Source organism: Heptranchias perlo, unplaced genomic scaffold, assembly GCF_035084215.1.
Source record: "Heptranchias perlo isolate sHepPer1 unplaced genomic scaffold, sHepPer1.hap1 HAP1_SCAFFOLD_271, whole genome shotgun sequence".
Classification (NCBI taxonomy): domain Eukaryota; kingdom Metazoa; phylum Chordata; class Chondrichthyes; order Hexanchiformes; family Hexanchidae; genus Heptranchias; species Heptranchias perlo.
Genome location: NW_027139283.1, coordinates 51,110 through 70,801, shown reverse-complemented (window position 1 = coordinate 70,801; position 19,692 = coordinate 51,110). Strand labels below are relative to the sequence as shown.

Sequence of the window (19,692 nt, the reverse complement as noted above, 5' to 3'; positions counted from 1 at the left end):
TCCCACCAACTCACCATATCCCCCGATCCCATCCACTCACCAGATCCCCGATCCCATCCACTCACCATATCCCACGATCCCATCCGCTCACCATATCCCCCGATCCCACCAACTCACCATATCCCCCGATCCCAACCACTCACCATATCCCCCGATCCCATCCACTCACCATAACCCCCGATCCCACCAACTCACCATATCCCCCGATCCCACCAACTCACCATATCCCACGATCCCATCCACTCACCAGATCCCCCGATCCCACCAACTCACCATATCCCCCGATCCCATCCACTCACCATATCCCCCGATCCCATCCGCTCACCATATCCCCCGATCCCATCCGCTCACCATATCCCCCGATCCCATCCACTCACCAAATCCCCCGATCCCATCCACTCACCATATCACCCGATCCCATCCGCTCACCATATCCACCGATCCCATCCCCTCACCATATCCCCCGATCCCACCAACTCACCATATCCCCCGATCCCATCCACTCACCATATCCCCCGATCCCATCCCCTCACCATATCCCCCGATCCCATCCTCTCACCATATCCCCCGATCCCATCCACTCACCATATCCCCCGATCCCATCCACTCACCATATCCCCCGATCCCACCAACTCAACATATCCCCCGATCCCATCCCCTCACCATATCCCCCGATCCCACCAACTCACCATAACCCCCGATCCCACCAACTCACCATATCCCCCGATCTCACCAACTCACCATATCCCACGATCCCATCCACTCACCATATCCCCCGATCCCATCAACTCACCATATCCCCCGATCCCACCAACTCACCATGTCCCCCGATCCCATCCACTCACCATATCCCCCGATCCCATCCACTCACCATATCCCCCGATCCCACCAACTCACCATATCCCCCGATCCCATCCGCTCACCATATCCCCCGATCCCATCAACTCACCATATCCCCCGATCCCACCAACTCACCATATCCCCCGATCCCATCCACTCATCATATCCCCCGATCCCACCAACTCACCATATCCCCCGATCCCACCAACTCATCATATCCCACGATCCCATCCACTCACCATATCCCCCGATCCCATCCACTCACCATATCCCCCGATCCCATCCACTCACCAGATCCCCCGATCCCATCCACTCACCAAATCCCCCGATCCAATCCACTCACCATATCCCCCGATCCCATCCACTCACCATGTCCACCGATCCCATCCACTCACCATATCCACCGATCCCATCCACTCACCATATCACCCGATCCCATCCCCTCACCATATCCCCCGATCCCATCCGCTCACCATATCCCCCGATCCCATCCACTCACCATATCCCCCGATCCCATCCTCTCACCATATCCCCCGATCCCATCCGCTCACCATATCCCCCGATCCCATCCCCTCACCATATCCCCCGATCCCATCCGCTCACCATATCCCCCGATCCCATCCACTCACCATATCCCCCGATCCCATCCACTCACCATATCCCCCGATCCCATCCGCTCACCATATCCCCCGATCCCATCCCCTCACCATGTCCCCCGATCCCATCCCCTCACCATGTCCCCCGATCCCATCCCCTCACCATATCCCCCGATCCCACCAACTCACCATAACCCCCGATCCCACCAACTCACCATATCCCCCGATCCCACCAACTCACCATATCCCACGATCCCATCCACTCACCATATCCCCCGATCCCATCCACTCACCATATCCCCCGATCCCATCCACTCACCATATCCCCCGATCCCACCAACTCACCATATCCCCCGATCCCATCCACTCACCAGATCCCCGATCCCATCCACTCACCATATCCCACGATCCCATCCGCTCACCATATCCCCCGATCCCACCAACTCACCATATCCCCCGATCCCAACCACTCACCATATCCCCCGATCCCATCCACTCACCATAACCCCCGATCCCACCAACTCACCATATCCCCCGATCCCACCAACTCACCATATCCCACGATCCCATCCACTCACCAGATCCCCCGATCCCACCAACTCACCATATCCCCCGATCCCATCCACTCACCATATCCCCCGATCCCATCCGCTCACCATATCCCCCGATCCCATCCGCTCACCATATCCCCCGATCCCATCCACTCACCAAATCCCCCGATCCCATCCACTCACCATATCACCCGATCCCATCCGCTCACCATATCCACCGATCCCATCCCCTCACCATATCCCCCGATCCCACCAACTCACCATATCCCCCTATCCCATCCACTCACCATATCCCCCGATCCCATCCGCTCACCATATCCCCCGATCCCATCCCCTCACCATATCCCCCGATCCCATCCTCTCACCATATCCCCCGATCCCATCCACTCACCATATCCCCCGATCCCATCCACTCACCATATCCCCCGATCCCACCAACTCAACATATCCCCCGATCCCATCCCCTCACCATATCCCCCGATCCCACCAACTCACCATAACCCCCGATCCCACCAACTCACCATATCCCCCGATCCCACCAACTCACCATATCCCACGATCCCATCCACTCACCATATCCCCCGATCCCATCAACTCACCATATCCCCCGATCCCACCAACTCACCATGTCCCCCGATCCCATCCACTCACCATATCCCCCGATCCCATCCACTCACCATATCCCCCGATCCCATCAACTCACCATATCCCCCGATCCCACCAACTCACCATGTCCCCCGATCCCATCCACTCACCATATCCCCCGATCCCATCCACTCACCATATCCCCCGATCCCACCAACTCACCATATCCCCCGATCCCATCCGCTCACCATATCCCCCGATCCCATCAACTCACCATATCCCCCGATCCCACCAACTCACCATATCCCCCGATCCCATCCACTCATCATATCCCCCGATCCCACCAACTCACCATATCCCCCGATCCCATCCGCTCACCATGTCCCCCGATCCCATCCACTCACCTTATCCCCCGATCCCATCCACTCACCATATCCCCCGATCCCATCCACTCACCAGATCCCCCGATCCCATCCACTCACCATATCCCACGATCCCATCCGCTCACCATATCCCCCCATCCCATCCACTCACCATATCCCCCGATCCCATCCACTCACCATATCCCCCGATCCCATCCACTCACCATAACCCCTGATCCCACCAACTCACCATATCCCCCGATCCCACCAACTCACCATATCCCCCGATCCCATCCACTCACCATATCCCCCGATCCCATCCGCTCACCATATCACCCGATCCCATCCGCTCACCATATCCCCCGATCCCATCCGCTCACCATATCCCCCGATCCCATCCGCTCACCATATCCCCCGATCCCACCAACTCACCATATCCCCCGATCCCATCCACTCACCATATCCCCCGATCCCATCCACTCACCATATCCCCCGATCCCATCCGCTCACCATATCCCCCAGATCCCATCCACTCACCATATCCCCCGATCCCATCCGCTCACCATATCCCCCGATCCCATCCGCTCACCATATCCCCCGATCCCATCCCCTCACCATATCCCCCGATCCCATCCACTCACCATATCCCCCGATCCCATCCGCTCACCATATCCCCCGATCACATCCGCTCACCATATCCCCCGATCCCATCCGCTCACCATATCCCCCGATCCCATCCAATCACCATATCCCCGATCCCATCCACTCACCATATTCCCCCGATCCAATCCACTCAACATATCCCCCGATCCCATCCACTCACCATATCCCCCGATCCCATCCACTCACCATATCCCCCGATCCCATCCGCTCACCATATCCTCCGATCCCATCCTCTCACCATATCCGACGATCCCATCCGCTCACCATATCCCCCGATCCCATCCGCTCACCATATCCCCCGATCCCATCCACTCACCATATCCCCCGATCCCATCCACTCACCATATCCCCCGATCCCATCCACTCACCATGTCCACCGATCCCATCCATTCACCATATCCACCGATCCCATCCACTCACCATATCCCCCGATCCCATCCCCTCACCATATCCCCCGATCCCATCCGCTCACCATATCCCCCGATCCCATCCACTCACCATATCCCCCGATCCCATCCGCTCACCATATCCCCCGATCCCATCCCCTCACCATGTCCCCCGATCCCATCCCCTCACCATGTCCCCCGATCCCATCCCCTCACCATATCCCCCGATCCCACCAACTCACCATAACCCCCGATCCCACCAACTCACCATATCCCCCGATCCCACCAACTCACCATATCCCACGATCCCATCCACTCACCATATCCCCCGATCCCATCCACTCACCATATCCCCCGATCCCATCCACTCACCATATCCCCCGATCCCATCCGCTCACCATATCCCCCGATCCCATCCACTCACCATATCCCCCGATCCCATCCACTCACCATATCCCCCGATCCCACCAACTCACCATATCCCCCGATCCCATCCACTCACCAGATCCCCGATCCCATCCACTCACCATATCCCCCGATCCCATCCGCTCACCATATCCTCCGATCCCATCCTCTCACCATATCCGACGATCCCATCCACTCACCATATCCCCCGATCCCATCCACTCACCATATCCACCGATCCCATCCACTCACCATATCCCCCGATCCCATCCCCTCACCATATCCCCCGATCCCATCCGCTCACCATATCCCCCGATCCCATCCACTCACCATATCCCCCGATCCCATCCGCTCACCATATCCCCCGATCCCATCCCCTCACCATATCCCCCGATCCCACCAACTCACCATAACCCCCGATCCCATCCGCTCACCATATCCCCCGATCCCATCCCCTCACCATATCCCCCGATCCCACCAACTCACCATATCCCCCGATCCCATCCCCTCACCATGTCCCCCGATCCCATCCCCTCACCATGTCCCCCGATCCCATCCCCTCACCATATCCCCCGATCCCACCAACTCACCATATCCCCCGATCCCATCCACTCACCATATCCCCCGATCCCACCAACTCACCATATCCCCCGATCCCATCCACTCACCATATCCCCCGATCCCATCCTCTCACCATATCCCCCGATCCCATCCCCTCACCATATCCCCCGATCCCACCAACTCACCATAACCCCCGATCCCACCAACTCACCATATCCCCCGATCCCACCAACTCACCATATCCCACGATCCCATCCACTCACCATATCCCCCGATCCCATCCACTCACCATATCCCCCGATCCCATCCACTCACCATATCCCCCGATCCCACCAACTCACCATATCCCCCGATCCCATCCACTCACCAGATCCCCGATCCCATCCACTCACCATATCCCACGATCCCATCCGCTCACCATATCCCCCGATCCCACCAACTCACCATATCCCCCGATCCCAACCACTCACCATATCCCCCGATCCCATCCACTCACCATAACCCCCGATCCCACCAACTCACCATATCCCCCGATCCCACCAACTCACCATATCCCACGATCCCATCCACTCACCAGATCCCCCGATCCCACCAACTCACCATATCCCCCGATCCCATCCACTCACCATATCCCCCGATCCCATCCGCTCACCATATCCCCCGATCCCATCCGCTCACCATATCCCCCGATCCCATCCACTCACCAAATCCCCCGATCCCATCCACTCACCATATCACCCGATCCCATCCGCTCACCATATCCACCGATCCCATCCCCTCACCATATCCCCCGATCCCACCAACTCACCATATCCCCCGATCCCATCCACTCACCATATCCCCCGATCCCATCCGCTCACCATATCCCCCGATCCCATCCCCTCACCATATCCCCCGATCCCATCCTCTCACCATATCCCCCGATCCCATCCACTCACCATATCCCCCGATCCCATCCACTCACCATATCCCCCGATCCCACCAACTCAACATATCCCCCGATCCCATCCCCTCACCATATCCCCCGATCCCACCAACTCACCATAACCCCCGATCCCACCAACTCACCATATCCCCCGATCCCACCAACTCACCATATCCCACGATCCCATCCACTCACCATATCCCCCGATCCCATCAACTCACCATATCCCCCGATCCCACCAACTCACCATGTCCCCCGATCCCATCCACTCACCATATCCCCCGATCCCATCCACTCACCATATCCCCCGATCCCACCAACTCACCATATCCCCCGATCCCATCCGCTCACCATATCCCCCGATCCCATCAACTCACCATATCCCCCGATCCCACCAACTCACCATATCCCCCGATCCCATCCACTCATCATATCCCCCGATCCCACCAACTCACCATATCCCCCGATCCCACCAACTCATCATATCCCACGATCCCATCCACTCACCATATCCCCCGATCCCATCCACTCACCATATCCCCCGATCCCATCCACTCACCAGATCCCCCGATCCCATCCACTCACCATATCCCACGATCCCATCCGCTCACCATATCCCCCCATCCCATCCACTCACCATATCCCCCGATCCCATCCACTCACCATATCCCCCGATCCCATCCACTCACCATAACCCCTGATCCCACCAACTCACCATATCCCCCGATCCCACCAACTCACCATATCCCCCGATCCCATCCACTCACCATATCCCCCGATCCCATCCGCTCACCATATCACCCGATCCCATCCGCTCACCATATCCCCCGATCCCATCCGCTCACCATATCCCCCGATCCCATCCGCTCACCATATCCCCCGATCCCACCAACTCACCATATCCCCCGATCCCATCCACTCACCATATCCCCCGATCCCATCCACTCACCATATCCCCCGATCCCATCCGCTCACCATATCCCCCAGATCCCATCCACTCACCATATCCCCCGATCCCATCCGCTCACCATATCCCCCGATCCCATCCGCTCACCATATCCCCCGATCCCATCCCCTCACCATATCCCCCGATCCCATCCACTCACCATATCCCCCGATCCCATCCGCTCACCATATCCCCCGATCACATCCGCTCACCATATCCCCCGATCCCATCCGCTCACCATATCCCCCGATCCCATCCAATCACCATATCCCCGATCCCATCCACTCACCATATTCCCCCGATCCAATCCACTCAACATATCCCCCGATCCCATCCACTCACCATATCCCCCGATCCCATCTGCTCACCATATCCCCCGATCCCATCCACTCACCATATCCGACGATCCCATCCGCTCACCATATCCCCCGATCCCATCCGCTCACCATATCCCCCGATCCCATCCACTCACCATATCCCCCGATCCCATCCACTCACCATATCCCCCGATCCCATCCACTCACCATGTCCACCGATCCCACCAACTCACCATATCCACCGATCCCATCCACTCACCATATCCCCCGATCCCATCCCCTCACCATATCCCCCGATCCCATCCGCTCACCATATCCCCCGATCCCATCCACTCACCATATCCCCCGATCGCACCAACTCACCATATCCCACGATCCCATCCACTCACCAGATCCCCCGATCCCATCGGCTCACCATATCCCCCGATCCCATCAGCTCACCATATCCCCCGATCCCATCCGCTCACCATATCCCCCGATCCCATCCTCTCACCATATCCCCCGATCCCATCCACTCACCATATCCCACGATCCCATCCACTCACCACATCCCCCGATCCCACCAACTCACCATATCCCCCGATCCCATCCGCTCACCATATCCCCCGATCCCATCCGCTCACCAGATCCCCCGATCCCATCCGATCACCATATCCCCCGATCCCATCCGCTCACCATATCCCCCGATCCCATCCTCTCACCATATCCCCCGATCCCATCCGCTCACCATATCCCCCGATCCCATCCACTCACCATATCCCCCGATCCCATCCACTCACCAGATCCCCCGATCCCATCCACTCACCACATCCCCCGATCCCATCCACTCACCATATCCCCCGATCCCATCCTCTCACCATATCCCCCGATCCCATCCACTCACCATATCCCACGATCCCATCCACTCACCATATCCCACGATCCCATCCACTCACCATATCCCACGATCCCATCCGCTCACCATATCCCCCGATCCCATGCACTCACCATATCCCCCGATCCCACCAACTCACCATATCCCCCGATCCCATCCACTCACCATATCCCCCAATCCCACCAACTCACCATATCCCCCGATCCCATCCACTCACCAGATCCCCCGATCCCATCCACTCACCATATCCCCCGATCCCGTCCACTCACCATATCCCCCGATCCCATCCTCTCACCATATCCCCCGATCCCATCCACTCACCATATCCCACGATCCCATCCACTCACCATATCCCACGATCCCATCCACTCACCATATCCCACGATCCCATCCGCTCACCATATCCCCCGATCCCATGCACTCACCATATCCCCCGATCCCACCAACTCACCATATCCCCCGATCCCATCCACTCACCATATCCCCCAATCCCACCAACTCACCATATCCCCCGATCCCATCCACTCACCATATCCCCCGATCCCACCAACTCACCATATCCCCCGATCCCATCCACTCACCATATCCCCCGATCCCATCCACTCACCATATCCCCCGAGCCCATCCACTCACCATATCACCCGATCCCATCTGCTCACCATATCCCCCGATCCCACCAACTCACCATATCCCCCGATCCCATCCACTCACCATATCCCCCGATCCCATCCACTCACCATATCCCCCGATCCCACCAACTCACCATATCCCCCGATCCCATCCGCTCACCATATCCCCCGATCCCATCAACTCACCATATCCCCCGATCCCACCAACTCACCATATCCCCCGATCCCATCCACTCATCATATCCCCCGATCCCACCAACTCACCATATCCCCCGATCCCACCAACTCATCATATCCCACGATCCCATCCACTCACCATATCCCCCGATCCCATCCACTCACCATATCCCCCGATCCCATCCACTCACCAGATCCCCCGATCCCATCCACTCACCATATCCCACGATCCCATCCGCTCACCATATCCCCCCATCCCATCCACTCACCATATCCCCCGATCCCATCCACTCACCATATCCCCCGATCCCATCCACTCACCATAACCCCTGATCCCACCAACTCACCATATCCCCCGATCCCACCAACTCACCATATCCCCCGATCCCATCCACTCACCATATCCCCCGATCCCATCCGCTCACCATATCACCCGATCCCATCCGCTCACCATATCCTCCGATCCCATCCGCTCACCATATCCCCCGATCCCATCCGCTCACCATATCCCCCGATCCCACCAACTCACCATATCCCCCGATCCCATCCACTCACCATATCCCCCGATCCCATCCACTCACCATATCCCCCGATCCCATCCGCTCACCATATCCCCCAGATCCCATCCACTCACCATATCCCCCGATCCCATCCGCTCACCATATCCCCCGATCCCATCCGCTCACCATATCCCCCGATCCCATCCCCTCACCATATCCCCCGATCCCATCCACTCACCATATCCCCCGATCCCATCCGCTCACCATATCCCCCGATCACATCCGCTCACCATATCCCCCGATCCCATCCGCTCACCATATCCCCCGATCCCATCCAATCACCATATCCCCGATCCCATCCAATCACCATATCCCCGATCCCATCCGCTCACCATATCCCCCGATCCCATCCGCTCACCATATCCCCCGATCCCATCCACTCACCATATCCCCCGATCCCATCCACTCACCATGTCCACCGATCCCACCAACTCACCATATCCACCGATCCCATCCACTCACCATATCCCCCGATCCCATCCCCTCACCATATCCCCCGATCCCATCCGCTCACCATATACCCCGATCCCATCCACTCACCATATCCCCCGATCGCACCAACTCACCATATCCCACGATCCCATCCACTCACCAGATCCCCCGATCCCATCGGCTCACCATATCCCCCGATCCCATCAGCTCACCATATCCCCCGATCCCATCCGCTCACCATATCCCCCGATCCCATCCTCTCACCATATCCCCCGATCCCATCCACTCACCATATCCCACGATCCCATCCACTCACCACATCCCCCGATCCCACCAACTCACCATATCCCCCGATCCCATCCGCTCACCATATCCCCCGATCCCATCCGCTCACCAGATCCCCCGATCCCATCCGATCACCATATCCCCCGATCCCATCCGCTCACCATATCCCCCGATCCCATCCTCTCACCATATCCCCCGATCCCATCCGCTCACCATATCCCCCGATCCCATCCACTCACCATATCCCCCGATCCCATCCACTCACCAGATCCCCCGATCCCATCCACTCACCACATCCCCCGATCCCATCCACTCACCATATCCCCCGATCCCATCCTCTCACCATATCCCCCGATCCCATCCACTCACCATATCCCACGATCCCATCCACTCACCATATCCCACGATCCCATCCACTCACCATATCCCACGATCCCATCCGCTCACCATATCCCCCGATCCCATGCACTCACCATATCCCCCGATCCCACCAACTCACCATATCCCCCGATCCCATCCACTCACCATATCCCCCAATCCCACCAACTCACCATATCCCCCGATCCCATCCACTCACCAGATCCCCCGATCCCATCCACTCACCATATCCCCCGATCCCATCCACTCACCATATCCCCCGATCCCATCCTCTCACCATATCCCCCGATCCCATCCACTCACCATATCCCACGATCCCATCCACACACCATATCCCACGATCCCATCCACTCACCATATCCCACGATCCCATCCGCTCACCATATCCCCCGATCCCATGCACTCACCATATCCCCCGATCCCACCAACTCACCATATCCCCCGATCCCATCCACTCACCATATCCCCCAATCCCACCAACTCACCATATCCCCCGATCCCATCCACTCACCATATCCCCCGATCCCACCAACTCACCATATCCCCCGATCCCATCCACTCACCATATCCCCCGATCCCATCCACTCACCATATCCCCCGAGCCCATCCACTCACCATATCACCCGATCCCATCTGCTCACCATATCCCCCGATCCCACCAACTCACCATATCCCCCGATCCCATCCACTCACCATATCCCCCGATCCCATCCACTCACCATATCCCCCGATCCCATCCGCTCACCATATCCCCCGATCCCATCCACTCACCATATCCCCCGATCCCATCCTCTCACCATATCCCCCGATCACACCAACTCACCATATCCCCCGATCCCATCCGCTCACCATATCCCCCGATCCCATCCACTCACCATATCCCCCGATCCCATCCACTCACCATATCCCCCGATCCCATCCGCTCACCATATCCCACGATCCCACCAACTCACCATATCCCCCGATCCCATCCACTCACCATATCCCCCGATCCCATCCACTCACCATATCCCCCGATCCCTTCCGCTCACCATATCCCCCGATCCCATCCACTCACCATATCCCCCGATCCCACCAACTCACCAAATCCCCCGATCCCATCCACTCACCATATCCCCCGATCCCGTCCACTCACCATATCCCCCGATCCCACCAACTCACCATATCCCCCGATCCCATCCACTCACCATATCCCCCGATCCCATCCACTCACCATATCCCCCGATCCCACCAACTCACCAAATCCCCCGATCCCATCCGCTCACCATATCCCCCAATCCCACCTGTCATTCCTAATATTCTCCAAACCCCCAAAATTCCCAATAACCTCTGACCCCCCCTATAATTCCCCATATCCTCTGATCGCCCTATAATTCCCCATAGCCTCTGATACCCCTATCATTCCCCATATCCTCTGATCCCCCTATCATTCCCCATATCCTCTGATCCCCCCTATAATTCCCCATATCCTCTGAACCCCCTAACATTCCCCATATCCTCTGATCCCCCTATAATTCCCCATATCCTCTGATCCCCCTATCATTCCCCATATCTTCTGATCCCCCTATAATTCCCCATATCCTCTGATCCCCCCTATAATTCCCCATATCCTCTGAACCCCCTATAATTCCCCATATCCTCTGATCCCCCTATAATTCCCCATACCCTCTGATCCCCCTATAATTCCCCATATCCTCTGAACCTCCTATAATTCCCCATATCCTCTGATCCCCCTTTAATTCCACATATCCTCTGATACCCCTATAATTCCCCATATCCTCTGATCCCCCCCTATAATTCCCCATATCCTCTGAACCCCCTATAATTCCCCATATCCTCTGATCCCCCCTATAATTCCCCATATCCTCTGATCCCCCTATAATTCCCCATATCCTCTGATCCCCCCTATAATTCCCCATATCCTCTGATCCCCCTATCATTCCCCATATCCTCTGATCCCCCTATAATTCCCCATATCCTTTGATCCCCCCTATCATTCCCCATATCCTCTGATCCCCCTATAATTTCCCATATCCTCTGATCCCCCTATCATTCCCCATATCCTATGATCCCCCTATAATTCCCCATATCCTCTGAACCCCCTATAATTCCCCATATCCTCTGATCCCCCTATAATTGCCCATCTCCTCTGATTCCCCCTATCATTCCCCATATCCTCTGATCCCCCTTTAATTCCCCATAACCTCTGATCCCCCTATAATTCCCCATATCCTCTGATCCCCCTATAATTCCCCATATCCTCTGATCACCCCTATAATTCCCCATATCCTCTGATCCCCCCTATCATTCCCCATATCCTCTGATCCACCTATAATTCCCCATATCCTCTGATCCCCCCTATAATTCCCCATATCCTCTGATCCCCCTAACATTCCCCATATCCTCTGATCCCCCTATAATTCCCCATATCCTCTGATCCCCCTATCATTCCCCATATCCTCTGATCCCCCTATAATTCCCCATATCCTCTGATCCCCCCTATAATTCCCCATATCCTCTGAACCCCCTATAATTCCCCATATCCTCTGATCCCCCTATAATTCCCCATATCCTCTGATCCCCCTATAATTCCCCATATCCTCTGAACCTCCTATAATTCCCCATATCCTCTGATCCCCCTTTAATTCCCCATATCCTCTGATACCCCTATAATTCCCCATATCCTCTGATCCCCCCTATAATTCCCCATATCCTCTGAACCCCCTATAATTCCCCATATCCTCTGATCCCCCCTATAATTCCCCATATCCTCTGATCCCCCTATAATTCCCCATATCCTCTGATCCCCCCTATAATTCCCCATATCCTCTGATCCCCCTATCATTCCCCATATCCTCTGATCCCCCTATAATTCCCCATATCCTTTGATCCCCCCTATCATTCCCCATATCCTCTGATCCCCCTATAATTTCCCATATCCTCTGATCCCCCTATCATTCACCATATCCTATGATCCCCCTATAATTCCCCATATCCTCTGAACCCCCTATAATTCCCCATATCCTCTGATCCCCCTATAATTCCCCATATCCTCTGAACCCCCTATAATTCCCCATATCCTCTGAACCCCCTATAATTCCCCATCTCCTCTGATTCCCCCTATCATTCCCCATATCCTCTGATCCCCCTTTAATTCCCCATAACCTCTGATCCCCCTATAATTCCCCATATCCTCTGATCCCCCTATAATTCCCCATATCCTCTGATCACCCCTATAATTCCCCATATCCTCTGATCCCCCCTATCATTCCCCATATCCTCTGATCCCCCTATAATTCCCCATATCCTCTGATCCCCCTATAATTCCCCATATCCTCTGATCCCCCTATAATTCCCCATATCCTCTGATCCCCCTATAATTCCCCATATCCTCTGATCCCCCTATAATTCCCCATATCCTCTGATCCCCCTATAATTCCCCATATCCTCTGATCCCCCTATCATTCCCCATATCCTCTGATCCCCCTATCATTCCCCATATCCTCCGATCCCCCGTATAATTCCCCATATCCTCTGATCCCCCTATAATTCCCCATATCCTCTGATCCCCCTATCATTCCCCATATCCTCCGATCCCCCCTATAATTCCACATATCCTCCGATCCTCCAATCATTCCCCATATCCTCTGATCCCCCTATCATTCCCCATATCCTCTGATCCCCCTATAATTCCCCATATCCTCTGATCCCCCCTATAATTCCCCATATCCTCCGATCCCCCCTGCAATTCCCCATATCCTCTGATCCCCCTATAATTCCCCATATCCTCTGATCCCCATTATAATTCCCCATATCCTCCGATCCCCCAATAATTCCCCATATCCTCCGATCCCCCCTATCAATCCCCATATCCTCTGATCCCCCTATCATTCCCCATATCCTCTGATCCCCCTATAATTCCCCATATCCTCTCATCCCCCATATAATTCCCCATATCCTCCGATCCCCCCTATAATTCGCCATATCATCTGATCCCCCTATAATTCCCCGATATCCTCTGATCCCCCCTATAATTCCCCATATCCTCTGATCCCCCTATAATTCCCCATATCCTCCGATCCCCCCATCATTCCCCATATCCTCTGATCCCCCTATAATTCCCCATATCCTCAGATCCCCCTTTCATTCCCCATATCCTCTGATCCCCCTATAATTCCCCATATCCTCCGATCCCCCCTATAATTCCCCATATCCTCTGATTCCCCCTATAATTCCCCATATCCTCTGATCCCCCTATAATTCCCCATATCCTCCGATCCCCCTATAATTCCCCATATCCTCTGATACTCCAATAATTCCCCATATCCTCTGATCGCCCTATAATTCCCCATATCCTCTGATCCCCCTATAATTCCCCATATCCTGTGATCCCCCTATAATTCACCATATCCTCCGATCCCCCGATAATTCCCCATATCCTCTGATCCCCCTATAATTCCCCATATCCTCTGATCCCCCCTATAATTCCCCATATCCTCTGATCCCCCTATAATTCCCCATATCCTGTGATCCCCCTATAATTCACCATATCCTCCGATCCCCCGATAATTCCCCATCTCCTCTGATCCCCCTATAATTCCCCATCTCCTCCGATCCCCCTATAATTCCCCATCTCCTCTGATCCCCCTATAATTCCCCATCTCCTCCGATCCCCCTATAATTCCCCATATCATCTGATCCCCCTATAATTCTCCATATCCTCCGATCCTCCTATCATTCCCCATATCCTCTGATCCCCCTATAATTCCCCATATCCTCTGATCCCCCCTATAATTCCCCATATCCTCCGATCCTCCCTATAATTCCCCATATCCTCTGATCCCCACTATGATTCCCCATATCCTCCGATCCCCCAATAATTCCCCATATCCTCCGATCCCCCCTATCAATCCCCATATCCTCTGATCCCCCTATAATTCCCCATATCCTCCGATCCCCCCTATAATTCCCCATATCCTCTGATCCCCCTATCATTCCCCATATCCTCTGATCCCCCTATAATTCCCCATATCCTCTGATCCCCCCTATAATTCCCCATATCCTCCGATCCCCCCTATAATTCCCCATATCCTCTGATCCCCCTATAATTCCCCATATCCTCTGATCCCCCCTATAATTCCCCATATCCTCCGATCCCCCCTATAATTCCCCATATCCTCTGATCCCCCCTATAATTCCCCATATCGTCCGATCCCCCCTATAATTCCCCATATCCTCTGATCCCCCTATAATTCCCCATATCCTCTGATCCCCCTATAATTCCCCATATCCTCCGATCCCCCCTATCATTCCCCATATCATCTGATCCCCCTATAATTCCCCATATCCTCTGATCCCCCTATAATTCCCCACATCCTCCGATCCCCCCTATAATTCCCCATATCCTTTGATCCCCCTATAATTCCCCATATCCTCTGATCCCCCCTATAATTCCCCATATCCTCCGATCCCCCCTATCATTCCCCATATCCTCTGATCCCCCCTTTAATTCCCCATATCCTCTGATCCCCCTATTATTCCCCATATCCTCCGACCCCCCCTTTAATTCCCCATATCCTCTGATTCCCCCTATCATTCCCCATATCCTCTGATCCCCCCTTTAATTCCCCATATCCTCTGATCCCCCTATAATTCCCTATATCCTCTGATCCCCCCTATAATTCCACATATCCTCTGATCCCCCCTTTAATTCCCCATATCCTCTGATCCCCCTATAATTCCCCATATCCTCTGATTCCCCCTATAATTCCCCATATCCTCCGATCCCCCCTATAATTCCCCATATCCTCTGATCCCCCTATCATTCCCCATATCCTCTGATCCCCCCTATAATTCCCCATATCCTCCGATCCCCCCATCATTCCCCATATCCTCTGATCCCCCTATAATTCCCCATCTCCTCTGATCCCCCTATAATTCCCCATCTCCTCCGATCCCCGTATAATTCCCCATATCATCTGATCCCCCTATAATTCCCCATATCCTCTGATCCCCCCTATAATTCCCCATATCCTCTGATCCCCCTATAATTCCCCATATCCTCTGATCCCCCTATAATTCCCCATATCCTCTGATCCCCCTATAATTCCCCATATCCTCTGATCCCCCCTATAATTCCCCATATCCTCTGATACCCCTATAATTCCCCATATCCTCCGATCCCCCCTATAATTCCCCATATCCTCTGAACCCCCTATAATTCACCATATCCTCTGATCCCCCTATAATTCCCCATATCCTCTGATCCCCCTATAATTCCCCATATCCTCTGATCCCCCTATAATTCCCCATATCCTCTGATCCCCCCTATAATTCCCCATATCCTCTGATACCCCTATAATTCCCCATATCCTCTGATACCCCTATAATTCCCCATATCCTCCGATCCCCCCTATCATTCACCCTTCCCCTTTTTCCTCTTCCCCAGGAAGTTGCGGAATTGATGGGATTGGATACTCAGAAGACCTCATCACTCTGGAAGGACAAGGCCTTTCTCGAAATTTCTGTCGCCGTTCTCCACAGCTTCCAGGTAGAGCAGAGCCCAAGAGTGGGCCCAGGTGGGTGGGACAGTGGGTCAGGAACTGCCCTCCTACCATCTGGGACCTGGGTTTAAATCCCACCCCCAGACAGAAGACTTGATCTTCGCCCTGATGGAGACTGGATGGGTCAATGGGTCTGACACTGTCCTTTCACCCTCTGGGATCTGGCCGCCTCTCTCGGGGAGGCTGTAGGTGGGGAGGGGGAAACTGTTGGGCTGCTCGGAGGGGCACCGCGAAGCTCAGCGATTGGACCACCGACCGAGAGCTTCCTGTGAGGAGATATGGGCTATCGGCCAGATCACCAGTCAGACCGAAGAGAAGCTCAGTCTCCCATTGACCCACAGGGAATTCTGGCCCTTCCCTATTGACCCACAGCTAATTCTGGCCCTTCCCATTTGACCCACGGGGAATTCTGGCCCGTCCCATTGACCCACAATGGATCCTGGCCCTTCCCCATTGACCTACAGCTGATACTAGCCCCTCCCCATTGACCCACAGCTGACACTGGGCCCTCCCCATTGACCCACAGAGAATTCTGGCCCCTCCCCATTGACCTACAGGGAATTCTGGCCCCTCTCCATTGACCCGCAGAGAATTCTGGCCCCTCCCCATTGACCTACAGGGAATTCTGGCCCTTCCCCATTGACCTACAAGGAATTCTGGCCCTTCCCCATTGGCCTACAGGGAATTCTGGCCCCTCCCCATTGACCTACAGGGAATTGTGGCCCTTCCCTATTGACCTACAGGGAATGCTGGCCCCTCCCCATTGACCTACAGGGAATTCTGGCCCTTCCCCATTGACCTACAGGGAATTCTAGCCCTTCTCCATTGACTTACAGGGAATTCTGGCCCCTCCCCATTGACCTAGAGGGAATTCTGGCCCTTCCCTATTGACCTACATGGAATTCTGGCCCTTCCCCATTGACCCAGAGGGAACCCTGGCCCTTCCCATTGACGCACAGGGCCCTGAGCTGTCCAGTCCATTGTAGTTCAGTGGGTTATCAGAGGGAGTTTAATTATAAACTCTGGTGCTTGCAGCTTGATAAAGTGACGATTGTCGATCACCATACCAGCACGGAGTCCTTCATGAAGCATCTGGAGAACGAGTACCGTATCCGTGGTGGTTGTCCCACAGACTGGATTTGGGTTGTGCCTCCGATATCAGGAAGTCTAACACCGGTATTCCACCAGGAATTCCTCAACTACAACCTTTCTCCAGGATTCTCCTACCAGGTAATGTTTCTCTACACCTCCTCCCCCCACCAAACAAAGACCTTCTCCCCATATCCCCACCGTCTCACCATATCCCCCACATACCCACCGTCCCACTATATCCCCCACATACCCACCGTCTCACCATATCCACCACATACCCACCGTCCCACCATATCCCCCACATACCCACCGTCCCACTATATCCCCCACATACCCACCGTCTCACCATATCCCCCACCTACCCACCGTCTCAACATATCCACCACCTACCCACCGTCTCACCATATCCCCCACATACCCACCGTCCCACTATATCCCCCACATACCCACCGTCTCACCATATCCCCCACATACCCACCGTCCCACTATATCCCCCACATACCCACCGTCTCACCATATCCACCACATACCCACCGTCCCACCATATACCCCATATACCCACCATTCCACCATATCCCCCACATACCCACCATCTCACCATTTCCCCCACCTACCCACCGTCTCACCATATCCCCCACATACCCACCGTCCCACCATATCCCCCACATACCCACCGTCTCACCATATCCCCCACATACCCACCGTCTCACCATATCCACCACATACCCACCGTCCCACCATATCCCCCATATATCCACCATTCCACCATATCCCCCACATACCCACCATCTCACCATTTCCCCCACCTACCCACCGTCTCACCATATCCCCCACATACCCACCGTCCCACCATATCCCCCACATACCCACCGTCTCACCATATCCCCCACATACCCACCGTCCAACCATATCCCCCACATACCCACCGTCCCACCATATCCCCCACATACCCACTGTCTCACCATATCCCCCACCGACCCACCGTCCAACCATATCCCCCACATACCCACCATCTCACCATATCCCCCACATACCCACTGGCTCACCATATCCCCCACATACCCACCATCTCACCATATTCCCCACATACCCACCGTCTCACCATATCCCCCACATACCCACCGTCTCAACATTTCCCCAACATACCCACTGGCTCACCATATTCCCCCACATACCCACCATCTCACCATATACCCCACATACCCACCGTCTCAACATATCCCCCACATACCCACTGGCTCACCATATCCCCTACATACCCACCATCTCACCATATCCCCCACTTACCCAGCATCTCACCATATCCCCCACATACCCACCGTCCCACCATATCCTTCACTTACCCACCGTCTCACCATTTCCCCCACCTACCCACCGTCTCACCATATCCCCCACCTACCCAGCATCTCACCATATCCCCCACATACCCACCATCCCACCATATCCCCCACTTACCCACCGTCCCACCATATCCCCCACATACCCAGCGTCTCACCATATCCCCCACCTACCCACCGTCTCACCATATCCCCAACCTACCCACCATCTCACCATATCCCCCACGT

The 19,692-nt window shown here is 55.1% G+C and overlaps 1 protein-coding gene across 1 annotated transcript in view; it reads left to right on the top strand.

Annotated features, from left to right (window-relative positions):
- Positions 1-19,692, top strand: part of LOC137310699 (nitric oxide synthase 1-like) — a 197,280-nt gene that overhangs the window by 138,181 nt on the left and 39,407 nt on the right. Inside the window, exons 9-10 of the mRNA XM_067978385.1 lie at positions 16,921-17,022; positions 18,071-18,265. Of these exons, the coding sequence (XP_067834486.1) occupies positions 16,921-17,022; positions 18,071-18,265 (297 nt within the window). The remainder of the gene's footprint in view (positions 1-16,920; positions 17,023-18,070; positions 18,266-19,692) is intronic.